The sequence below is a fragment of the Gekko japonicus genome, unplaced genomic scaffold, assembly GCF_001447785.1.
Source record: "Gekko japonicus isolate JY-2015 unplaced genomic scaffold, Gekko_japonicus_V1.1 scaffold98, whole genome shotgun sequence".
NCBI lineage: Eukaryota > Metazoa > Chordata > Lepidosauria > Squamata > Gekkonidae > Gekko > Gekko japonicus.
The window spans coordinates 1,271,368-1,295,675 of NW_015164668.1; the positions used below are offsets into that span (position 1 = coordinate 1,271,368).

Genomic DNA, 24,308 nt, shown 5'->3' on the forward strand with positions numbered 1-24,308 from the left:
TGGGTAGCATGGTGTCCACATGTTGTGGAGTGCTATGCTACACCAAGCAGAAGAATTATCTAACTGCAATATGGGCCAGTCTCTGATGTGGGCAATGGGTACCAATAAATAATGCGACTTAAGAGTTGCCTTGATGGATGTGTACTCGATCATGTATGGGCTGAAATTAGCTCGGTACGACAAAATTAGTTCGAAACCTCTGGAGATAAAGAGGGCTTAAGATGGGGGAGGTTTAAAAGAGAAATCCCTAAGGTGTTGGTGCTTGCACTACTTCTGCTCCCTCTAGAATTCCTGCTCAAGTCGTACATTCATTTTCTCCAAAGGCATCCCAGGACCAGTGCTGTTCAAAGTCAGTTGCTCCAATAAAGGCACAGGGGAGGGAGAAGGAGCATGAAAGAATGTGAAAGATCGCCCTCCATTCTTAGTTTAACAACCCCCAGCAGAATGCAGGGATTGGCTTCGCAAAAAGTCCACCGTTTCACAAACCATTTATGCGAGATCCGAGGTGGAGTCAATTTACCGTGCACAATGTCTCAAAATAGCATTAGAATTCAATTTAAGTGTCACAAAAAAAGGAGAGCTAATCTTTGCCGTTCAAGAACGGCAGGATAAAAAAAAAATCGCACTGCTTTTGGTTTGATTTTATTTCCCACTGAGCTGTGCTGTTGTCTGTTGTTGATTCTTGCAGGGAGGAGAACACATTGTAAGACACACAGAGCTGGGTGGGCTGGCTTCCCAAAGGGGCCTCTACTACAAAGCCAGGGAGGGGCGGAAGAGGGGTATGAAAATACTGCCTTTTTATATGCAGGTATTTCCACCTTCCTGCACACTGGCTTTGTATGTTTGAAACACTTACATGCAAAAGCGGTTTTCATAATCCCAGATCTATCGCTGATATGCCTGTCCTGTGCTTGAAATTGTTTCCAACCACAGCTCCTAAATGAACCTAAGATTGAAAGCACTGAAACAGCTGATGTAGGGTGTCAGATTAAGATATGGGAGACTCAGGTTCAAATCCCTACTCTGCCGAGGAAGTTCACTGGATTTGGGCCAGTCACACTCTCTCAGCTTAACCTATTTCACATGATTGTTGTGAAAATAAAGGGGGAAAAGGGGAAACAAGGCAGACAAAGGGAAGTATATCTTTATACAACATAGAATTAACTTGTGGAACTCACTGCCACAGTTTGTAGTGATGGTTCCTGTTAGATCACTTTAAAAGAGGAGGAGGATATTATAGTTATTTGTACCCCCAATGAAGCTTACAACATCACCACCCCCTCCTCTATTTTACCCTCACAACATTGACCCTGTGAGGAAGGGGAGGCTGAGAGAGACAGTGACTGGCTCCAAGTCACCCAGGGAGCTTCTACAGTGTGTGTGTGTGGGGTGGATCCTAGTCTCTAACCAGTACATCATGTTGGCTCTCAAGGCAACCTCTGAAATAACTGGGGTGGGGGTGTGGAATCTCTGTTGCTTTAGAGAACAGGCCACCATTTGTGGGGCAAGCTCAGGAACACGCAGGGGACATTTCGTAGAAAAAGAGCTAGGGGGACTCATTAGCATAACTCATTAGCATATGCCACACCCCCTGGCATCACCGGAAGTGTGTCCTCCCCACAGCCGGCGGCGACCTCCAGCGGGCACCAGCAGGGAGCTCCAGGCCCCGCCCTCCCGCACCTCACCCGGGGGGATGGCGTCCCCCCGAGTCCCCCCCCAAATGACCCCTGCATATCCCCCCGCGTTCCCCCCCCAAAATGACCCCTGGGAACACGGGATGCTGCCCTATACTGAATCAGACTCTTTGTCCATTAAGGTCAGTATTGTCTACTTCGACTGGCAGCGGCTCTCCAGGGTCTCAGGCAGAGAAATTTCAACACCTGATCCTGTTAGCTGGAAATATCGGGGATTGAACCTGGGACCTTCTGCGTGCAAAGCAGAACTGAGCAGCCCATTTATCACCTCCCCTGCATGCCCGATTTCTACCTCTGAGTCTTGCCAGTCATTCATGTGCCCTGCTGCTACTTCTGGTTGTGCTCGCTGAGCCAACAGTAAATGGCAGAGCCGGGGCAACTATGAAATGACAGACCTGCTCCACTTGGCTCTCCTGAGTCAGATGGAGAAGTGCAAATAGAGCTTCATTCCCATAAAGAGCCAGAGGCATTAAATCTGCTTTTGCATTTTTCCCCCTCATTGCCAGTGGGCCACGTTTGTGGCTTTCCTTTTTTTATGGGTCTCCAGTAATAAAACTCCCAACAATTAGCAACCATGCCACATCCCTGGGCAGATTGGAAAGCGCATCTCTCTGCCAGCGGATTACTTCACAGCAGGTCGAGCACTTGGGTTGCTTCCTGGTTTGTCCTCTCACGAATGCCAGTTTTCCTTGTATACCCAGGGAAGTCATCTTCGTATTTCCTCTCTCCCTCTATGTGTGTTTAAAGGAAACAAAGCAGAGGGCGCTACAGAAACAGCCCAGGTCTCTGCAAAAGTGGGCTGGAGAATCCTTTTCTGCAGAACCCAGGCAGCCGGGCTGCTTTCCTCAAACCTAGGCCAGGAGCTCTCCATTTCCTCTTCTCCTCGCCATTTTCAGAAGCAGGGGCAGATACGGCAACAGAATGTTAAATAAATAACGTAGGTAAAACATTACACCAGACACAGTGCCTGCTGAAATGTTTCCGGCAGCTAATTTGCAAAATGCACCAATGCTTAGGGTTGCCAAATCTGGGTTGGAAAATTCCTGGAGATTTGGGGTGGAGATTGGGGAAGGTGAGGGACCCCAGCAAGGTATAGTGCCATACGGTCCACTCTCCAAAGCAGCCATTTGCTCCAGGGAAACTGATCTTTGCAGTCTGGAGATCGCCGTATTTCCAGGAGATCTCCAAGCCCCACCTGGAAGCTGGCAAACCTATAAAATCAACATAGACATTTGATGCAATCCCTATCATTTTACTCATCCTTAAAGTTTCATTTGCTTGGGAAGAGACATAGGTAAAGGTAAAGGTTCCCTTGCTCGAAAGCCAGTCGAATCCGACTCTAGGGTTGCAGTGCTCATCTCCGTTTCAAAGCCGAAGAGCCAGTGCTGCCCAAAGACGTTTCCGTGGTCATGTGGCCGGCATGACTAAACACCAAGGCGCACGGAACGCTGTTACCTTCCCACTGAAGTGGTACCTATTTATCTACTTGCAATTTCTTGCTTTCGAACTGCTAGATGGCAGGAGCTGGAACTAGAGATGGGAGCTCACTCCGTCATGCGGCAACTCGGGTCCCGCACGGCTGAACTACCGACCTTCCACAGCCTGCAGTTCAGCGTCTTAACCACTTGAGCCACCACAGCTAATAGAGCTCAGACATAGAGCTCAGAAAAAGAGGAGGATCTGCAAGTTCAGATGAGTACACAGGGAACATCTGGGGCTTTTGTAAACTGTTATAGTGCAACACATACCAACGCAAACCTACTCCAGCAATACTACATATCCCCATTACTACAAGTGCACTACACAGTTGCTAGCAAATGCAATTCATTCCCAAACTAATATGACCTCTAAGACTGAAAGTCCTAGTGCAAATAAGACGTTGTAAAGTGTGGGCATGTAAGCTGCCCTGAGGCGGCCTCGGCTGGGAGTGCGGGGTTCAAATTTAATTAAATAATAATGATGATGATGTATGCCAGGGAAGCATTTCCTGTGTGAGACCCTGCACATCCGGTTTCTGTGCCCTGTCAAGAGTCCTTAAGGAAAATGGCAGCACTCTCGATCCAGTGGCCTTAGGGATGGCCACTAGCAAAAAGGAGAGGAGGCTTGCATGGGAGCTGAGCCTTACTAGTCTGCACAGCTAGGACCTGGGTGACCTACATTTGAATCCCCACTGTGCCAAGGAAGCTCTCAGGGTGACCTTTGGCCAGTTATGCTCTCTCAGCCTAACCCAACTCACAAGATTACGGAGGAGGGGAGAATGAAGTTGTAAGCCACTGTGGGCCCCCAGATGGGAAAAAAGTGGAGTAGCAGTATGTGAACAAACAAACAGACGCCTCCTGAAAGTTTCACCCTGGCAGGATTTCCCCAAAATATCTATGAGTTTTCCACAAGACAAGTTCACCAGGCAATAAGGCAGAAGCATTGCAAGGAACTTTCCCCAGATCCTAGAGGATCCTAGAAACATATACACGGACAGGGGTCCCCGTAGTTCAGTCTCTCTCGACTGGCAACAGCTTTCAGGGTCTGAGGCAGAGACAATCTCACTTTAGCAATCTCTGCTGCCCAAGATGCTCCCCAGGACTGAAGCAGTGATGGTTGGCTTCTAAGGAAGCCTTGTCTTGTACTCTTTTAAAGGCAAAAGGAATCCAAATCAATCTTGGGCAGGCCTCTCCCTCCGCTCAGGTTTGAGCAGCTGCAAACGAGAGGCAAACTTCTCAGAGGCGGTGAATGAGAGTATCAGAGAGAACAAGAGCAGCTGTCGCAGAGGGTGACACTCAACGCCCATCACCAGCGCTGGCAGAGACAGTCGACCGCCTTTCCTCCTCTCTTTTGTGACGGAGACACGAAGGGCCTGACATGCCTCAGGCAGAGGCAGAGGGGTGATGGAAAGAGAGGATGACAAAGAGCAGACTGGCAGCAGCCAAACCCTTTCAAAGCGACAGTGGGAGATTTCTCTTGCACGTTCGTTCCTGACAATTGCTGCAAAGGTGTAGCCTAGAAGACAGGGACTGGTTTCTGTGCCTGAGGCTGCAAACTTGCATCCTCTCTTCACACGCTACAGCGAACGCAGATTGGGTTCAGATTCCGCACCGCCTGTCCTGTGTAACAGTCTCACGTGACTTGCAGGATCTCAGTTCCCCTGCATGCAGTGCCCAATTTGGATGGTAACCCTGGGTGAAGGCTTCGGCTTCAGCATCCCTCCCCCCCATCTTCTTGACTGGAAACAATGGGGGGAGGGCACACTATCCAACTCATTGAGGAAACCCTTGAGTGTACACATGGGTTTCCCTAACGGGCCAAAAAGAACACCCCTGGGCCCACTGCAGATCAGGAAAATGGTGCAAGTGGGAAAGGTGAAGCCCTTTCTGCAAGAATACTGCAGCACGCACAGAAATGGATGATAACTTGAAAGTCATGTATGAAGAAGAGAAGAAGAAGAAGAAGAGATTGGATTTATACCCCGCCCTTCACTACTCAAAGGAGTCTCAGAGCGGCTTACCATCTCCTTTCCCTTCCCCTCCCCACAAAGGACACCCGGTGAGGTAGGTGGGGCTGAAAGAGCTCTTTTGAGGACTGCTCGTGAAAGGACAGTTCTGAAAGGACTTCTAACTGACCCAAGGTCACACCACAGCTGCATGTGGAGGAGTGGGGAATCAAACCGGTTCTCCCAGATTAGAGTCCATGCTCCTAACCAATGTTCCCTCTAAGCTGTGGAGTCCTGTGAGCAAAAATTCTACTTTGTGAGCAACTGGCATTAAAGCTGTGAGCGAGCGATTTGGTGACTTCATCAATCAGTTTGCTCCGGAGCCCTCCTTCCTGAGCTAAGACAAAAATGTGTGAGCCGGAGGGAACACTGCTCCTAACCACTACAGCAAACTGAATGCTACACAGAAAGATACCATAAAACAGCTTAAAAATATAAACCCCCTAGTTAAAAACCTGGTTGAAAAGGAATGTTTTGGCCTCATGCCTAAAAAAAACTAAGGTACTCATGAGGCAATCCTCAAGAAGGTGGCCATTTCAAAAGTGAGGTGCCACCACTGAAAAAGCCCTGTCTCTGGTCACCTCTCATCTCACGTTGGCAGACATAGGCCCAGAGAGCAAGGCACTGAGAAGACGATCTAAACTAGTGGGCTGTACAGTATGAGATAAGGCGGTCCTTCAAGATGGGAGTTTCAGTCTGCTAAGATCCTTAACAAAATGGTCTCTCTAATAGCTAGACAGAGTTGGATTTGTGTATTTTTTCTCTCTTACAGCATGCTCCTCACCACCACATTCCTCACTGGGGATACAGTTGTTGTGTTAGGCAGTGTAAAAGACAGTTTCCACTTCTCCACTTTGGGGGATGGATGTGGCGGGCAGCTGTGTCAAAGGAAGGATCAGCATCCTCCATTCATCCCTCTCCCTTCTCGTTCCCTGCCCAAATCTGACCGATAATAAAAAGAGCACCAGCTGGCCAACAGGTCTCCCTGGAATGCAGCGAAAGGTTCATTTGTGAGTTTGCTTTCTGCATGGCCATGTACGAGAGAGAAGCGAGAGAGCTCATTTGGTCTGACAAATAAAGACGGCAGGCAAAGGCATCGAGCTTAGCACTTCCCGTTGCAAAGCAATTCTTTAGCAAAGCTGACAGAACATGGCACCAGCGGCACAAAGCCCTGCGCATTGCAAAGGATTAGCCAACTGACAAGCTCTGGATAATAAGTCTAATTAATAATTTCCATCTCTAAGGACTCCGCATCTCATTCAGCCTCCCTTTGTCTCCTCGCTTTATCTTTGGGCTTAACAGTCAGGTCCTCCACATTATGATGGATGACTGTAGATCGCCGGAGTAAACAAACGGCACAGCTTGCCTCGAAGGAAGCCTGGGATGGAGGAAAGGCTGTTCCTGCATCCATCCCATGAATCTTTCCTCCTTCCTGCCTGCTCCAGTCCAGTTGCAGGTTCAGGACACTTTGCTCAGAACGCAAACATGCCATTCTCATAACACAGATCCACAGTTGACATCACACTCTACATTCCAAAGGTACTGGCAACTCCTCCCAGGAATATAATCCAGCTATCAATCATTGCTGCGCACCATACGTGTGATATTACTCAGCACACTGGCTCAACTGCACATCAGCACTGCCCCACGGAAATGTCTGATAGCAGCTTCTTGTGGGGTAAGAGGCCTAAGGAGCCATGGGTTTTGAGGTTGGGCCAATGGGGCTGGGGGGGGGACTACATTAGCTCACATACTGCATCATCAGGGTAGTGAGATGTAATCTTGTATTAGGACCAACCGAAATGACACAAAACAGGGTGCTGGCTTTCAATGTCTCCAAACAAAAACAAACAAACAAAAATCTCGGGCCGTGATAGTAAGGCCTTGTGTTGTAAGCATCATGTGTGAAGTTCTGAGCAGGTATACATATCTAAAAGCTTGCCCACCGTTTTCAGTCACTTTGGTGACTCCTAATGAAAGGTATTTATGTGGTTTATATTTCTGAATTTTGCTTTAGACTGATGCAGCTACCTGCAACCTTTTTTTGTACCAGAAGAGGGAGCCGCTGGTGCTGCAGAAGGCTGATCCACAGCCACTGAGCTGGTTGGATGAAAGGTGGTACCGCAGGCTGTTAACTGACATGGACAGACTAAGTTCTACTGACTTAGCAACTGATCAGGGTCACTGGTATCCTATAAGCCCTTATAGCCTGGCCCAAGCCCTCCAGTCACAGAAACCTACCTCAACAGAAAGGCTGGAGTTGCTGCCTGGCCAAATGCTTTTCCCCCTTGTCCCCTGCCCCGCCAATGAAATTGCAACAGAATGCTGGCCACCCAGGCAATACTTTGCTTGGATTCTCAACTTGCCAGCCCTGACCTGTCTAATGCTTGAATCAGGCCCCCGCTTCCCAACAGAACACAGAGCTCCGTTGCACCCAATAGCTTGCAGATTAACAAACCAGAAGAAATGGAGTGGCCCTTACAAAATGCTGTGCTTTTTGTCATTCTGGGACAAACCACAGCAGTCCTTTTAACCCTTCTGCAAAGCAACCTTTGAAGTCCACAGAATAGAAGTCTCCATGGGGTACTTTACTGCAAATCTGGCAACCCTGATTGGTTGACAGGCCAATCGGAAGTATAGGCTGACAGATAAAATTAAGATGAAAAGGGCAATGGTAAGAGGCCATTACAATGCGATCCCATATAAAGAACGTGTCTGTACTTGCGATCAGATTTCTATTGAGGATCTAGGCCATGTGTTCTTTTACTGCCCAAGATTTGCATTAGAACTTGAAAGATATCTTGGGGATATTTTATTATAATATCCAGGGAGAGCGGATAACGACAGACTGACTATATTACTTGCCGACAAAAATAAATGGATAACGATGGAAACGGCAAAGTTTGTTGCAAGGGTGATAAAGGCCTTACCAAAACCATCCACTGTTAATGCATCTGATGGATAAATCTATGTATTTTGTCGACTATGTGACTGAATTGCTTGAATTGATGTTGTTTTTAGCTCAATTTTTTGTTGTGATCTTAATGATTGTTTATAAAATTGTAATATATACTTCCGCACATGTGCCTACCCAGACTCTGGCTGCCTGGGTTGACAAACACTGACTGTGCATATGCAGAATCTTGTTAACAATTCCCATTCTGGAGAAGAACTTTTGGGGGAAATGATGCTCGATTCCAAATACAGCTGCACAAAGTGAGCCGGATAAATCTGAACCAAGTCAATATAAATAATCATGAAATGATGTTTTTGCTGCAGTTATCCCATGATGAGTCCCGTGATTGGCCATGTGCATAGTTCAACATGCCAAGGCCCCATCCAGGATAGATTCATCCCTGCGCTGATGTCTGCAACACACTCCTGCTTGCCGCAAACCTTGTTGCTTTGAAAATAAAAGATCCCCGATGTGGTCAAATCAAATAGCAAACATGCTCCCGGCAACTGGGGAGGTTTTTATCTGAATGAACATTCAGCAATTCATTTCCTCAGCCCGGCTGCCCCATGTTCTTGTCAAGGAAAAAGGTATTACTGACCTCCCTTTGTTATGACTTTTGTCGTCACCTTATCGGCTGAGTGCAGCAAGCAGGAAAGATAGTTTTGAAAAGACAAATAATTAAAGGGATGAAATGTGAAGGGAACAAAACTCTACAGTTCAGCTCCATTTAAGATACTGTGAAGTCAACACTTACAGTCAAGGTGCCAATTTGAAAAGCTCTCTCCACCTTGTTATAAAGGGATAATATGTAGCCACGGGCCAAGTTCACAAGAGCTTTTAACACCCTCCTATACATCAGGCAGACATATATGACCGGTGCCTACTTGCTAACCATGATTTCAAGGGGGAACGCTCTGAAGGATTGTAATGGAAGCTCCCCCACCCCACAAACACATACATGCATTTCTGGCACATTTATGGACAACAAAGAGCAAGCGTTCACACTTACGGCCGCTTTTATTGCCCAATAATGTACTAGGCTCCCAAAGGGCTGCAAATTAACACTCATCATTGACAGCACGAACTTATGCCCGTCCAATAAGAGAGCTGCCTCTCGAGAACCAGACTGGGAGCAAAGCCCCTCCCATCCCCTAGCCTAGAGGGGAAAGGAGAGCTTTATCCCCCAAAGGTGAAATAGTGTCTTTTTTCCTACCCTTCCTCCAAGGAAATCATATATAGTGCCTCCATTCCTACAAGTTCCACCACCCGGTTGGGCTGAAAAACATCCTGCCTGCTTCACGGCTCAGCTACCAGCAGTAGCCCCCAAATCACCAGCAACTGCATGTCACCATCTTGCTTGGTCCTCTCTCTGCTTCCTGATCCCTTTTGGACTTCCCACGCACCCACCCCACATTTGGACTTCTCACATGGAGCTGACCTCTGCCACCCTCCTCAAAACTCAGATCAGTATATCCCCTCAATGTGATCTCATGACCTGACCACCTCGGCTAGTGAAGTATGTGCAGATGCTTTCTCCTACTTTAGGTGCCCCACAAAGTTTCTTTAAGGATCCTGAATCTGCACAGAAATACAAGACCCACTCGAGGTATGACTAATGCTCCCTTCTAAGCTGTGGAGTCCTGTGAGCAAAAACTCTACTTTGTGAGTTACTGGCATTAAAGTGGAGAGCGAGATATTTGGCTACTGCATAAATTTGTTTGCTCAGGAGCCATCCTTCCTGAGCTAAGACAAAAATGTGTGAGATGGAGGCTAAAAAACTGTGAGCTAGCTCACACTAACTCAGCTTAGAGGGAATACTGGAACTCTGGGTATGGCCCGTTATTTCTCATCAGCAGGCCCAATGGAAGAGGGTTGTTGCACCAGTAGTCTGACTGGGATGGGGCAATAGGGCTACTGATCCATGGCATAATCACAATACAGGTTCAAACAATCACAATGGAGGACCAACAACAGGGCATAGAGGCCAAGGCCTTCTTCTGTCATTGCCTCCCAGCACTGGTATTCAATGGTTTACTGCCTCTAAATATGGAGGTTCCCTTTAGTCAATATGGCTAATAACCACTGATGGACCTGTCCACCATGAATCTGTCTAAACCCCCTTTAAAATCTATCTATGCTTATGGCCCTCACTACATCCACTGGCAGGAAATTCCACAGTTGAATTTTACTGAGTGAGGAAGCATGCCTTTTTGTCTGTCCAGATTCTACTATGGCTCTACCGTGTCACAATCAGAGATATCACTGTTACCTGGGTAAAAAAGGCAGCCAAAGCCTTGGAAAGCACCTGCCAGCCCTCCAATCTCCCAACAACCAGCTGCGTTGGTGTCTCCCAAGCTGCTAATTGTCAACAGCAGAAGGGAAATTCTGCCATAGAACTGGGCCAACACCAACAGCAAAGCAACTCACATTCTAAGCTGTATTAATCGCTGTAAATACAGACTTGTTTTCCATTACCGGAAAGCTAGTGCTGTCTAAACACAGCACCCAGTTGTGTATCTATACACACACACCTCCTTGTCAAACAAAGCTTGCAGTACAGTCACAACTGGCTAAGAATGGAGACCTTTCTGAGAGTTTGAAAAGGACCCAATGCGACTTGTACCCAGAGAAGTGATGCTCCTCCACTTGACTGACAGAAGATGGCAAAGATCCCTGTTCCTTCTATAGAAAGAACAGAGAGTGCCAAGAAATTATTAATCTACGGCTTGTATTGCCCATCTTGGAACGACAGAACAAGTGAGACTGCAAGCAGGGTGTCTTTTTCAGCCGGCCTTCCAGGTCTGTAGCCATGGGGGGGGGCTGACAAGGGTGGTGCCCCCTCACAGATGTGCCCTGCCCTTTCTGGGAGGATGCCAGACCCCCACCTGCACCGGGATCCCTTGGTTTGGGGCACCACACTCCTCTTACCCTGACGGGCCATGAATCCCATGCATGCAGCTCTATTACTGATCATGATTTCCAGGTGATGGTGGGTGAAGCGCTCCCTAGGGGGCTGGGCAAGGCTGGCGTGGGCGGGCAGGAGTGAATGGGAGTGAGCAAACACAACAGGAAGGGGGATGAGCGGGATGCCAGAGAGCCCCGGGCTGACCAGCACTCCCCCCCCCCGCTTCCCCTTTCCCTCTGCGCCCTCACCGAGTTTGCAAAGCTCCTCTCCCTCCTCGCCCTCCTACAGATCGCCTTTTTTTTTGTACTTCAATTATTTTTGACCCTGGTAAGTCTACCTCCCCATCCCTTGGAGGAAGCCTGGCTAGGTGGCTCGCTCTCTGCCCTTCTCCTCCCACCCCCTATCTTGCAAGGGAAGAGGCAGTTTGTAGCGCAGGCTTCGTATCCTCAGATTTCATCCCTGAACAGGCACGTTTCTTAACATGCATTTCCCCTTCAAACCTTCTGGCTGCAGAGGCAGGAAGACCGAGTGAGGTCATGTTGTGGTGGTGGCGGCCACCCCTCTTTACCCCCCCCCCTCAGCCGGGGAGCCCTGCAGACCAAGCCGCCACTGCCGAGCCACCAGGCGGACCGTGCTGCCGGCAGGTTTTGCCACCGTGCTAAACTGTTCCCTATTTGCCCGCCCCAAGAAAAGATTTCTCGCTACAGGGCTGCTGCTGCCTTCCTACAACTAAATGTGGGCAGTTTATTTATTTATTTATTTACATGTGATTTGTATACCGCCCATGACCCCTAATGGGTCTCAGAGCCACAGAGTACTACAGCGTAGTAGTTAATCCTACCTAGGGCCACAGTGCAGTGAGGGGAGGGGGTAGCCTACCAGTGAGACATAGAAGGCACCACCAAATCTATCCTCTCAGCAGGGAGTGTGCTTGGTAGCAAAGCAGGCCCAGATCTGCCGAGAGGACCTGGGGAAGGGCCAGAATGCCACCTCTCAGGTCAGAGAACATTTTGACCACTCTACAGGGGAAGGAAAACTTTTTTGCCTCATGGGGTGGTGGTGCTGTAGGTCACAAAATATGGGGTCCATGGGCCAAACATTGATGGACCTATCCTCCATGCATCTGTCCCTTTTGAAAGCGATCTACGCTTGTGGCTATCACCATTTCCACTGGCAGCAAATCCCACAACTGAGTGAGTGACTGCGTGACAAAGTGTGCCCTTTTGCCTGTCCAGATTCTAGTGCCCTACAGACATAGCATTGTAACCCAACCAATACAAAATGCCCCCGCATAGAAACCTTGGAGTTGGATGGGCTTGTTTCCTTATAGTCTCAATGCTGACTTCTGGGGGAAGGGAGACGCGAGGGCAAATTTAGATGTCCAGAACATGAAGAATCTAGATTGAGCTTTGTAACGTGGGTCTGCCTGGAATCCATTCTGAGGTGGCTAATCAGAAGCATAAAAATATCATGTAACCCAAGACTATAAAAATGACGAGGATAAAGTAAAAATGAACTCAGCATCAAAACATCTATTGAAACAATGATGGCAGCAAAATGTTACATCACAGAAGCACCAAAACAAGTAGAGGAGGGCTCTTAATTCTTTCCTAATAACCAAAAAGGATGTGCACTGCTGTAACTTCTCTCTGGCAACTGGTCCTTCGGACTGTAGATCTCACTGATAGTGGAAACCTGGGGCTGGGTCTAGTAATCAGTCAGCGAAAGACACTGGCAAGATGCAAGTTTTTATGGTGTTCCCTCTTTTCCCAGCCATGCCTTCTGATGCCCCAGAAAGTTGATTCCCCAGGTCAGGGGACCTGCATGGTTGTCAGGATGACAGAGCCAATATTTCCCCTCCTCCTTTCTGTGCTTGCAGAAGACGGAGTAGGTGATCCCCCCCCCACTGCAGCCTTTAACCCATGGACCTGTTTGGAAGATATTAACCTTCCAAAATCTGCAGTCCACTGATAGTTCACAGTATCCAACCCCTGGATCAGCACAGCTTTGTCTTTGTGACATCTCAAAAACAAGAGCCATCCGATTCCATTTAAAATACGTATCATTAGAAATGCAGAGGGACCCATTTAGAAAAAACTGATCACTGGAAGTGCAGTGGGACCTGTTTAGAAATGGGTACATTGACACACGGCCCTCTTGGCTTGACAGAACTGCGCTAACTTATGACACAAACTGCGGCAAACAGCCGTGTCCCTTTGCAAACAAAAGAGCGCGGGGGAGAAAACTCAAGCTGTCGGGCTAAGATTTAAGTGAGCTTTGAGGAAGGTTCATTCACCTGGGGGAAGTCTCTCTGCAAACAAAGTAAGCTTCAAAACTTAAAGAGAAATGGAATTTGCGAGCGTCAAGGGCTTTGTCGATTACAAGTGATTGCTTATTCAGAAGCCAGCACTCTTGATTAGAGTCGTGATGGTTGGCCAGCAGAAAGGGGTCTCTGCTTGTCTGTCATGGATGGGGCACCATAGATGGTAAGCAGCACTGGCTCTGGAAGGCCCGGTTGCACATCTTGCCCATAAAGTGGGGCAAGGAGCACTGGGAGCCTAACTGGGTGTGCGGCAGATGCTCTTCTGTCAAATGTTGCACATCTATCTGTGTGTGCAGCTGGCTGTTCCTCCACCTAGCCAGGCTCCAAGGAAGCCGCTGCTGTCAATTAACACCCAACGCCAGACTTCTTTTCTTTGTGGGGTGTTGCACCAACTGCCTGGAGCCAGAATCTCCACCAGTCAAATCCAGAGAGAGAAGCAATCTCAGCTTTGGCTGGTGGCGATACGGCAATGAGATTGCTGTCCTCTAGCACAAGAAGATAATTGTTTAACGTTCAGATTCATTATAAATAAACCGGCGAGTGGAACAGGCCTCGAAGGGGAGGGGGAAAGGAGGGATTGGTTTTGCATCCTGAGTTCTATACAAGTATCGCCTGTGCCTTGAGACTGAGAAGAGGGAGAGATTTCAACAAGTTCCTATGCTGTGGAGGTGGGGGTGGAAGCCAGCAGTTTTGCTCCGGCCAATTTTAGTGTGTGTGTATGGGAGGGTCATAGGAGGCTGTGGTGGCTCAAGTGGTTAGGACGCTGAACTGCAGACTGGAAGGTCCCAGCTCCTGCCAACCTAGCAGTTCGCAAGCAAGAAATTGCAAGTAGATAAATAGGTACCACCGGTGGGAAGGTAACAGTGTTCCGTGCGCCTCGGCATCTACGTCTTTGGACAGCACTGGCTCTTCGGCTTGGATTGGAGATGAGCACTGCATCCCTAGAGTCGGATTCGACTGGCTTTTCGAGCAAGGGAAACCTTTACCTATGGGAGGGTCATATGTGTACTGCTGCCTTATACTAAATCAGTTCATTGGTTTATCAAGGTCAATTGCTCTACCACTGAACCATGGCCCTGAACACTTCCATTTCATCTTGCCTAAACTCCAGAGTGGACGCCACTATACATTTGGGGTATGTGGAGATGCTGAATCTGACACACTGGAAGAAAAAGAAGAAGAATAGATTGGATTTATACCCCGCCCTTCACTACCTGAAGGAGTCTCAGAGCAGCTTACACTCTCCTTTCCCTTCCCCTCCCCACAACAGACACCCTGTGAGGTAGGTGGGGCTGAGAGACCTCTCTTGGAAACTGCCATTAAGAGAACAGCTCTGAAAAAACTTATGACTGACCCAAGGTCACACCAGCAGCTGCATGTGGAGGAGTGGGGAATCAAACCCGGTTCTCCCAGATTAGAAACTGTGCTCTTAACCACTACACCAAACTGGCTCTCAGTGTAAGCACAGGCTTAAGTTACCATTGTATTAGAGGCATCAGAACATAGTAGGTGGAGGTCTAGGGCAACATAAGGATATCCTCAAGCTCTGGCCTAGCCTTCTCCTGGGCATGCGGTTTTCCACATGTCATAATTTTGTTCATGACCAACTGCCCCAACCTGTCCCCAGACCTCCCTGATCTGAACTGGGCAGTAGCAACGTGATACTTAAAATCTCAGGTAGTCATGTTAAGGTCAAATTCTAGATTTGGTGAAGCCCTCTCTTCCTATATTTGAGTCCCAGCACCTCACTTTTTCAAAATTACTTCTGGCCAGCACACTGGAAGAATGTCTATCTTCTTTGTTTCCATAACATGCAGCTTACTGTGGCATTTCAGCACGACACTGGGCTTGGCGAGAGTGAACTCAGAGGCCCAAGAAATACACATACATCCACAAATGCCCACTGCTAAAGATGCCAGAAGGCTTGCTTTCACACACACACACTTTACTACAGCTGCATGACCACCCCCTGTCCAGCAAAAATCACTGCAACAGGAGCAAGCAAAGCTAAATGTGCCCCAGGGTTCCCAAATGGTTCATTTCTTCTAGTGAGAGAGATTTCAGTCTCTGTGTGTAGAAATCTGTGGAAACAAGTGGGAGGCAATGTAGGAGGTGTGTGTGAACCACATTCAGGAGGGTAATGATGTGGGAGGAGAGATGAGTAACGTGTGCATGCAACCGTGATAGGATGTGCATCGTTTCTTTACAGATTCGGCATCCTTGAGCTGTAACCCACACAGGCCCCCCAGACGAATGCATGGCTATGCTGAACATGAACAATAGGCACAGAAGTGAGCACAATGCAGAGTTTGTAAGAGTCTGGTGTGCTGGAGGAAATTCTGCCGTCTGCAGTTTAATATCCATGTACTGCCTGGGGTGTGCAAGGTGCTGTATGCAGCACAGCAATGGCACACCTCTTCTTAGGTAACTAGCCCCTCAGAGAGTAGGCTACACAAATTGTGTGGGGAGTTTGTGTATAAAGCCTGGGGGAGCCTTTCAGAATAGATATTTGATCCTCTGTTTGCAGAGGTAACAGTTCAGCACCAGAGGGTACCATGGAAGGAAGGCTGCTGCTTTGGCACTTCAAGCTCTTCAGCTGGAAGATTCTCCCAGCTTGGCCCAGGCGTTTATCACCACCCTTTGTCCTATGAAAAAAAGGAATTATGGTGCTTAAAGCATTAATCTGGAATGATTAATTGATTACCTCATTAATTCCAGATTAAGCTGGGGAGTCTTAAACCACAGTTTAATTGGAACTGACCTTTTGTCAAAGGGTGTTTCATTCTGATGGCATTGCCGAAAGCATTCCGACAACAATGTGTTTAGAAACGTTTTAGGAACAAGAAAATGATTCATCTCCCTCTCTTTTTTTTAATTCACAGAGAAACTATCATCTTCCTGAAATGTTTGTATTTACTGAATTAGAATCCTGCTCTTTATTCAAGTAGGCAATCGGGGCAAAAACAGTCTTGTGAAGTAGGCTAGGTGGATGATAAAGGATTGCCAAAGCCCATCCAAGGGATTTCACAGATGAACACAGTTCTGAACTCTCAGTCCAAATGCCTAGTGCATTGCCTTGACTCCCAAGTTTCAAAATTAATGATGAGCGGGGCATTTTCTGCACCTGAATACTCTCCACTTCCCTGTGAGAGCATGCACACTGCTTGCAAGGGAGCAGGGAGTTTGTGGAGGAAATGAGTTAGTGCCAATACTCGTTCACTGAGTGATCGAGACACTTGTATTTCTTCAGCTGGGGCAGAACATGGAAGGAGGTATGCATCTGGTACATCCCTTCAAAATGAACACAGAAAGGCAAGACAACATACAAACCCAGATGGGCTTCCAAATGCAACCTCTCCCCATCCACACCCTCTCCCCATCCATCTCAATGGGATGAGCATCTGGACAGACAAGCACATTGATCCAGGATCTACCCTAGCTAGTAGAACCAGAGCTGGGCTGAGATGAAATACTTCCTGCATAGAGCTAACAGGGAATGAACCCACATGACAGGGATCATTGGCTGGTCTCCTGGCACTCAGGATGAATTCTCCATTCCCCCCACTTCGGAGAGAGACCAAAGAAAGGGTTTTGCATGTCACTAAGTGATCCCTGGTTGGTTGGGATTATGCGGCAAAGAAGGTGATTAATATTGTTTCAAAAGTGGTGAGAAGCAGCAGCAGACTGAGGAACCAATGGATACAAACAGGTATTAAAAATACCCAACAAAAGAGCAAGGCTGGGATTTTTCATGGCCCTTTCCCTCCTATACCAAATTAACAAACTTTGCACCAAAGTCATGAACATTCAGCCAAGCATTACTCAAACGATCACAAGCATGGTGCTGATATAGTTGGGGAAAGGCTCGTGTCAGGCAAAGAGAAGTGTCCGGATTGGCTCCATCCCATGAAAGGGTGGCGACGCTACACTAAACAGTGTAAGGTGCACACAGTGTGACCTAGGGCTGAGTTCACAAATGCACATCCATCCCTTGACAAATACAACATCAGGCATTCACTTGAATGTACAAAACCACCACCACAGGTCTAATGCCACAGGCAGTTGGCACATCTCACCAGACACCACCTTCAATACAACCCCTTTTCTGTCCATGCACCCAGCTTTCAAGGGCATGATTCAGACATCCACTGGTCCTTTGTGTGGTGGCATGAGCCTGAATCCCACTCCTCCATTACACGGTGGGGGGAAAAATCTGAAAGCACAAGTATCCCTCACTTTACGCTGATGTGCTTAGCTAGTTTTCCACCCCAGGCATCCTCTGTGCCCCTGGGGCACCCAAGAAGCCTGGCCTAGGCCATATAGCAAAAGGTGAATGGACTTAAACTGTCTGTCTAGAGGCATTAGAAGGAGGTTGCTTCATGGAAAAGAGCCTGCGGGTTGAAAGGCAATGCTGACTGTAGACCTCCTCCCCCCTCCTGCAGTGGAAACTGCTTATGGGTCGGGGGGGGGGGGAACCAGGTAGAGTTCAGGTTTTAAAGAGCAAAAACCAAGACCAAAAAAACAAAACCAACAGCCTAATGGTGTTTTTTTTTACTGATTTTCTAATTTTAAACAAACAGTTGCTATAATGAACTAGGCTCTCAGGTCTGAACAGAGAGAAGAATGATCACCAAGCATATAAATAGTTGGGTTGGCATCAGTCCTGGAAAGGGGTGGGGGAGAGGACCATGGAATGTCCTCTGAGAGCACAAACAAAAGTGTGCAAATGCTGGGGTGTTTAAGGTTGACCGGCCCCATAGGCAAACTCCCCATGCACACCAAGAGCTTCCCCAGCCCTGCCCCTGCTGAATGGAGCAGAAGGGTGATGGCTCGTGTTAAGGCTGACACCAGCCAAGCTCCAGAATTCTTAGCCCCCCCCCCCAATCCAAAAGCAGCACAACTGGCCACGATCACTGGATTTTGAACTGACATACGAACAGGAGGAGCTCAAGGATGACTTCTGTGGTCCAACCTCCCCTTCCCCCTCCCCACTTCGAAACAGAGATGGCAGCAAGGTCTCTGCTCATAAGTGCCTCATTTGGCACAGCAAGGGCTCTCTGTCTTTCTTATCCCTGCTTTCACCCTTGAAGCTGAATGGATGCGTTGCGCAGGTATCTGAAAGAAGATTATCCATTCTTGGCCACCGTCTTCCGTCTTCCCTCTCTCCTCCTCTCATTTTCAGAGTTATGTGACCTTGAGAACGCCACTGAAGGACGCCTGTTTCCATTGGGGAAGAGACTTGTATGAATCACAGGCTTCTTCAACACAATGAAGGCACAACCTGTCCTTGTGGCTGATTAAAGCAATTCAGCTTCCTGCAACGGAACACCCAGCATCATCTTGTAGGAATAGGGGCTCTTAAAGATATGGGATTCCAGTCGACTCGCCTGAATCCCAAATCATTTCTCCTGATCTGTCAAAGGAGCCATGGAGCAGCTAGTTCCACTAAGGGAATAAGCCACGGATCAGATGCATAGGAGAAGGCAGAAGCAGAAGCCGTTGCAAATACAAGGAGGAATAGAAGCCATTTCAAACAGAGGTCAGTTTTTAAAAAGCAATCACATTTCGATAGCATTGTCAGGTGTACGTGGTGCTTCACATATAGGCTTTATGAGAATGCTATAAGTAGGCCAGTATGATATGTATAAGGGGTGTGTGTGTGTGTGTGTGAATGTGAATGTGTAGTTACTGTTGCCTAGGCCCTTCTCAATACACAAAACTCCCTTTCTATAGAAAACCAGCATGACAGATATGAGAGATCTAGTCCAGGCATACTCACCTGGCTGGTTCTGAATTTACTTGGCAGGGAGCAGAGAAACATATGGAGACTTCCCTGCCCCAAAGTCCAAAAACAGCTTCACTGCCTCTATGGGTGCTTGAACATAATGGGGCCTAAGTCATCTTGGCAACAGAAAGGGGGGGCCTCCTTAGCACAGATAACTTGGGTTAAAAGCTGAACTTTTAATGATGCTCTTGGGCAAAGGCACTTTTGATAAGCGTTTGTTCATCACTACAAAAGTCTTTCCTAGCAAAAATCCTACAAATCTGCCTCAAATTTCACTGAAGGAAAAATCTGGTAATGAGATTACAGACTGCACTCTTTGGGAGATGGAGAACTCAAAGAGGGACCCGAGAGAAGAATCATAAAAGATAGGGAAGACTGAGGTTTCAGCGGCTGCCTTGTACCAACAGCACAGATTACATTTGGAACTGCAGTCAGAACTCCGTGTCACCCCATCCATCATGGGCAGCAACAGAGATGGAAGTTAAATAATAAAATACACAGCTGTCCACTGCCTCAGGCATGCTGGACACTCACAAAAGTTTTCCAGCACCAGCTCAATGCAGGGAGCATGCGGGAGTGTGAAATCTGAAGTGGACCCGGATGCTGGGCTTAAGAAAGTCTCACACCCCCATTGCAGAGAGAACAGCTGCATCCAGCCTGGGACTTCCCATGAAATGAAGGTGTTTGTAACATGTGCACACCCCATGGCTGATTTACTTGCCTCTAACTGCCACCTGCTTATGGGCATCTACAAATGTATTAGGGGAATGGGTTCATTTTGGTCTTTAGGATCCAAGTGTTGACCTTACTGAGGACAGTGCTGCATCTGGGTTTATGAATGTTCAAAGGTGGTCACTGTAGGTGTCACACCACAGAACCCTTAAACTAAAGGGTCAGTCGCTACAGAATCAGGCCAAGGAGCAGGATTCTCAGTCCTTCTTCCCACTGCCCAGTACTTCTGCTTTGATGCCTTGAAAAGAAGAAAGCAGCTTCCTAGGTAGCAATTAGGGTTGCCAACTCTAGGTTGGGAGATTCCTGGAGATCTGGGGGTGTTGCCTATGGAGGATGGAGTCTGTCTGCTGCCTTGTTTGAGGAAGCAAAAAAAGCAAATGGGGGGGGGCAATTCAGGGCACTATATGGGGAGATGGTTACCTTGGAGGCAGGTGCGACGGTGGCAGGTTGAGACAGAGTGTAAGTGCTCAGGTTGGGAAGCAGAAGTCCAGAGGGGCACAGGAAGAACTACAGCACTTTCTCAGGAGCACAAGACTAGCTCCCAACATCTCCCAACTTACTTCCCAGGCCAGGAAATTAATGACATAACATCATCCTTGAACAGCGACCATGACACCAAGTCAGAAGAGGAGGTTCCAGAAAATTTGGGGCGGGTGGGACCTGTAGAGCCAATGGTGGCCTACGGCAGAGGAACCAGGTACAGGCCCTGACATCAACACAGATCTGTTGGTTGGGGCCCCAGTAGGTGGCACCCCTAAAACTAAAGCCCCCAGGTTGAGATTTCCTCAAACAACAATGATCTTCATCAACAACACCCTCACGGCACTTTTGTGCATTTTGCTCTGTGACAGATACCCCCAGCAGTGTGAACTTCCTGATAGGCACTGAGCTACAAACAACATGAAGAGCAAAGAAAAGCCTACTGATTTCAAAAGGTCTTGCTTCCAGGGAAGCAGGCCTTGAGTTTCAGCATAACATGTGCGGGGTGGGAGTCATTAAACACACTTTCTCTGCATGTTGAACAATGTCTTTTTTCTTTTTTAAAAAAGTAACAATCAATAATCAGAAAGAAAAACACAAAGTCGTCAAAAACGAGCCTGCACAGACCCCCCAAAAATTGATTTTAGAAATTAGCATTGCTTATTTGCTACCCTTTGCAAAGCACAACACTCCATCGGCATCACTGGCCATGCACATCTTAATGTTCTGGGATTTCCTTACAAGCAGGCAGAGCCTACCTAGTGCAAACAGTAGGTGACTGGCAAACCTACAGGCATTAGGAATGTCTTTTTAACCTGGGATCGCACTGCCCATTTTAAATGCAGATTTCAAGCAAAAACAAAGCCAGTAAACACAATTCTTGCATGGGGATCCATACCAGAAGAGGGAGGGGTTAGGATAACCCCCCACACCTTATAGCAAGCAACATCTGCTTTCAACAAATCCCCCAAACTTGTTATTGTGAAAATGATTTGAATAAGAAGAGGCCTCCAAATATCTTAGCCGACAGTGAGCCAACAGAATCAGCTTCTCCAGGTTGTGGAAGTTGTCAGGGAGGTAGTTGTACTGACATACCATCCATTTCACACGACCTTGAACTTTGAATCTGAGAGATGTGGCGCCACCACCCAGCTCTAGCCAAAGGAGTGAACTGCAAGAGCAGCTATACCAACAAGAAAGCTTCTCAACCACAATAGGCCTGACTTAGTCAGATGACAGCCCTGACAAATGCTTCCAAATCAGACTTGCCTACAGGCTGGGGACTCTGCTTTGCCTATTTCTTCTCCAGACCTTGATTTTTTCACCTTAGTACCCACCTTTAATCAGATTGGGGATGGAGGAGATCTTTGCATCCCTTTGCCCAGAGACACTGTAGCAAAGTGGTAAAAAAAGATGTGACTCCTCCCACCAGCGTAATTCAAGCACCGTTAGCCAGGTTCCCGCATGCCACAGCTCAGCTTAACTTTCTGCTCTTTGTTGTCATGTATTTGGATCTTCCAGTAGCATCAGTCTCAAATTTTCACATTTCATCACACAGGTGTCTCCTCTTCAGCCCAGGATTTTGTTAACAAGAGAAGCCCACTGAACTGCTGCCGACAAATACCCACAAACAGAAACCAAGGCCAAAACCTCTCCAAAAGCCAACCAGATCGACTCTCAATCCATAATGAACTGCTTGCTGTAAGATATGATTCTGACATTGTCTTACCTGAAGAAGCCAGTAGCACCTTCTGTGGAACGTGGGGATGATTGAGGAATGGACGTAACAGCCATAGAGGCACTGGAAGACAGAGAAAGAGAGGAAAATAGGAGTTAGAGAGGTGTCAGAGAGAAACAGGGCTGCCTTCACCTTGATGCAATCACAATGGATCCAGTTGCTCTAGTTGACACTGCAGATGGAGAAGACCATAGCTCACTGTTAGAGCATCTGCTTGGCCTGCAGAAAGGGCCAGGTACAATCCTCAGCATCTCCAATTAGAAGGTCTTCAGATTGTAAGGGATCTGAAGCTTCTCAGGACTCTGGAGGGCCTCTGCCAGTAAGAACAGACAAGGCTAACCCTGTGCTAGCCAGGTTTCCCAAGTACTTACTGTGATTCGGCGGGGGACACAGACGTCTTTGCAGGATCATTCCCGCGGGGACAACAGACGCACCGCATCATGCCGTCGCCAGGAAGTGATGCCGGGCAACGCTCTGGCAATGGGGCTGGAAACTCGATGGCACCATCGAGTTTTCAGCCCCATTGCCAGAGCGTCGCCCAGCGTCACTTCCTGCCGACGGCATGGTGCGTTACAGGGAGGAATGGTCCGGTCGGGAAGCATGTTTCCCCCACCGGATCGCTAGCCCAAGGGTCTGACTCAGTACAAGTCAGCTTTGTGTACTCACGATGTGGGAGTTCACAAAGAGAATATGTGAGACCACCCCACCAAGCCCAACATTTCCTGTTTCGTTGCCTTTTCATCTTGGAACGTTCCCTACCAACATGGCCCAGTAATCACTTGGCTTTTGCAATCAATCAACAGGTGACCCAAATTCTGGCCCTTCAGTTCTTGACTTCGACACACCCTCTCATGGTAGAATGATTAGAGCTCTGGATATCTCCATTCTCTATTTCATAGCTGCCTGTACACATCAGAAGAATTAACCAAGGACTAATTACAGGGATTGCTCTCCACATGGTGTGAAAAAGAACAATTGCTGTTATGACTTCTGAAGCTGGCAATGTGGGTTCTGGCTCATAAACGTATTTGCCACAATAGCAGTGCAATCCTAAACAGAGTTATACCTGTCTAAACCCATTGATTTTTGTGGACTTAAAAGAATTAAATTCTTCTTAGTGGATTAGTCCTTAGGGTGACACAAGATTTTTTGTTGCCAGTTCTGTAACCCAGTGAGACCCACAGTGGCCAGCGAGATGCCCTGAAAAGCTCACAGGGAAGGAACGGGGGAGATGAAACTGTCCCTTTTCATTACCCTTGACTCATGGTAATCAGAGGTAGACTGCCTCTGGACATGGAGATTCAATTTTAAAATGGCACTGATAATAACTAATAACACACTGTAGATTCAGCAACCTCAGAGTCAGTTTGGTGCAGTGGTTAGGAGCGCAGACTTTAATCTGGGAGAACTGGGTTTGATTTCTCACTCCTCCACATGCAGCTGCTGGTGTGACTTTGAGTCAGTTACAAGTTCTTTCAGAGCTGTTCTCTCATGAGCAGTCCTCAAAGAGCTCTCTCAGCCCCACCTACCTCATAGGGTGTCTGTTGTGGGGAGGACAAGGGAAAGGAGATTGTAAGCTGCTCTGAGACTCCTTTAGGTAGTGAAGGATGGGGTATAAATCCAATCTCCTCTTACCTCCTCTACCAGAGAGGGTAAAAATTTCATATTCCCCCCCCCAACAGTCCATTGGACAATCATCAGCAGAGTGTCAGGGCTCCAGGCTCCATGGCATTAAAGATCCAGCCTTACTGCTTCCACCCTCAAAGGGAATACAATAAAACCAGCCACCCCCCCAAAAGAAGCTCCTTAAAAGTAATGGGTCAAAAACAGTCCACGTCCCCCTTTGAGCCAAGTTTGCTCACTGGTCTGAGCAATAAGTACAAGGTAATGCAGCTGCATTTTCAGTGCCACATGAAGTGGGCCCAGCAATATCTTTAAGGTTCCTTGACCAGTTCTCCTAAAAACAAGCAATCATGACCTCAGTTTGCAATAGCTTGTCACAGATGCTGAATACAAGTGGGAATCACAGAGACTTGCAAATTTAAATGCCAGAACCTGGAGTGAATCAGATTTTTCAATGGATTAACATTTGTACATGCAATTGTTCAGGGGAGTTGGGAGAAAAGACTGAAAACACAAGTAAAAATTAATTTAAAAGTTTCCTACGTGATTAAGACTGCAAATGCATTTCTTATTAAAAAAGCAATCCTG

The 24,308-nt window shown here is 47.6% G+C and overlaps 1 protein-coding gene across 1 annotated transcript in view; it reads right to left on the reverse strand.

The window, feature by feature from the left end:
- Positions 1-24,308, reverse strand: part of CAMTA1 (calmodulin binding transcription activator 1) — an 890,421-nt gene that overhangs the window by 270,126 nt on the left and 595,987 nt on the right. The window contains exon 5 of the mRNA XM_015409145.1: positions 22,089-22,160. Coding sequence (XP_015264631.1) covers positions 22,089-22,160 — 72 coding nt within the window. The remainder of the gene's footprint in view (positions 1-22,088; positions 22,161-24,308) is intronic.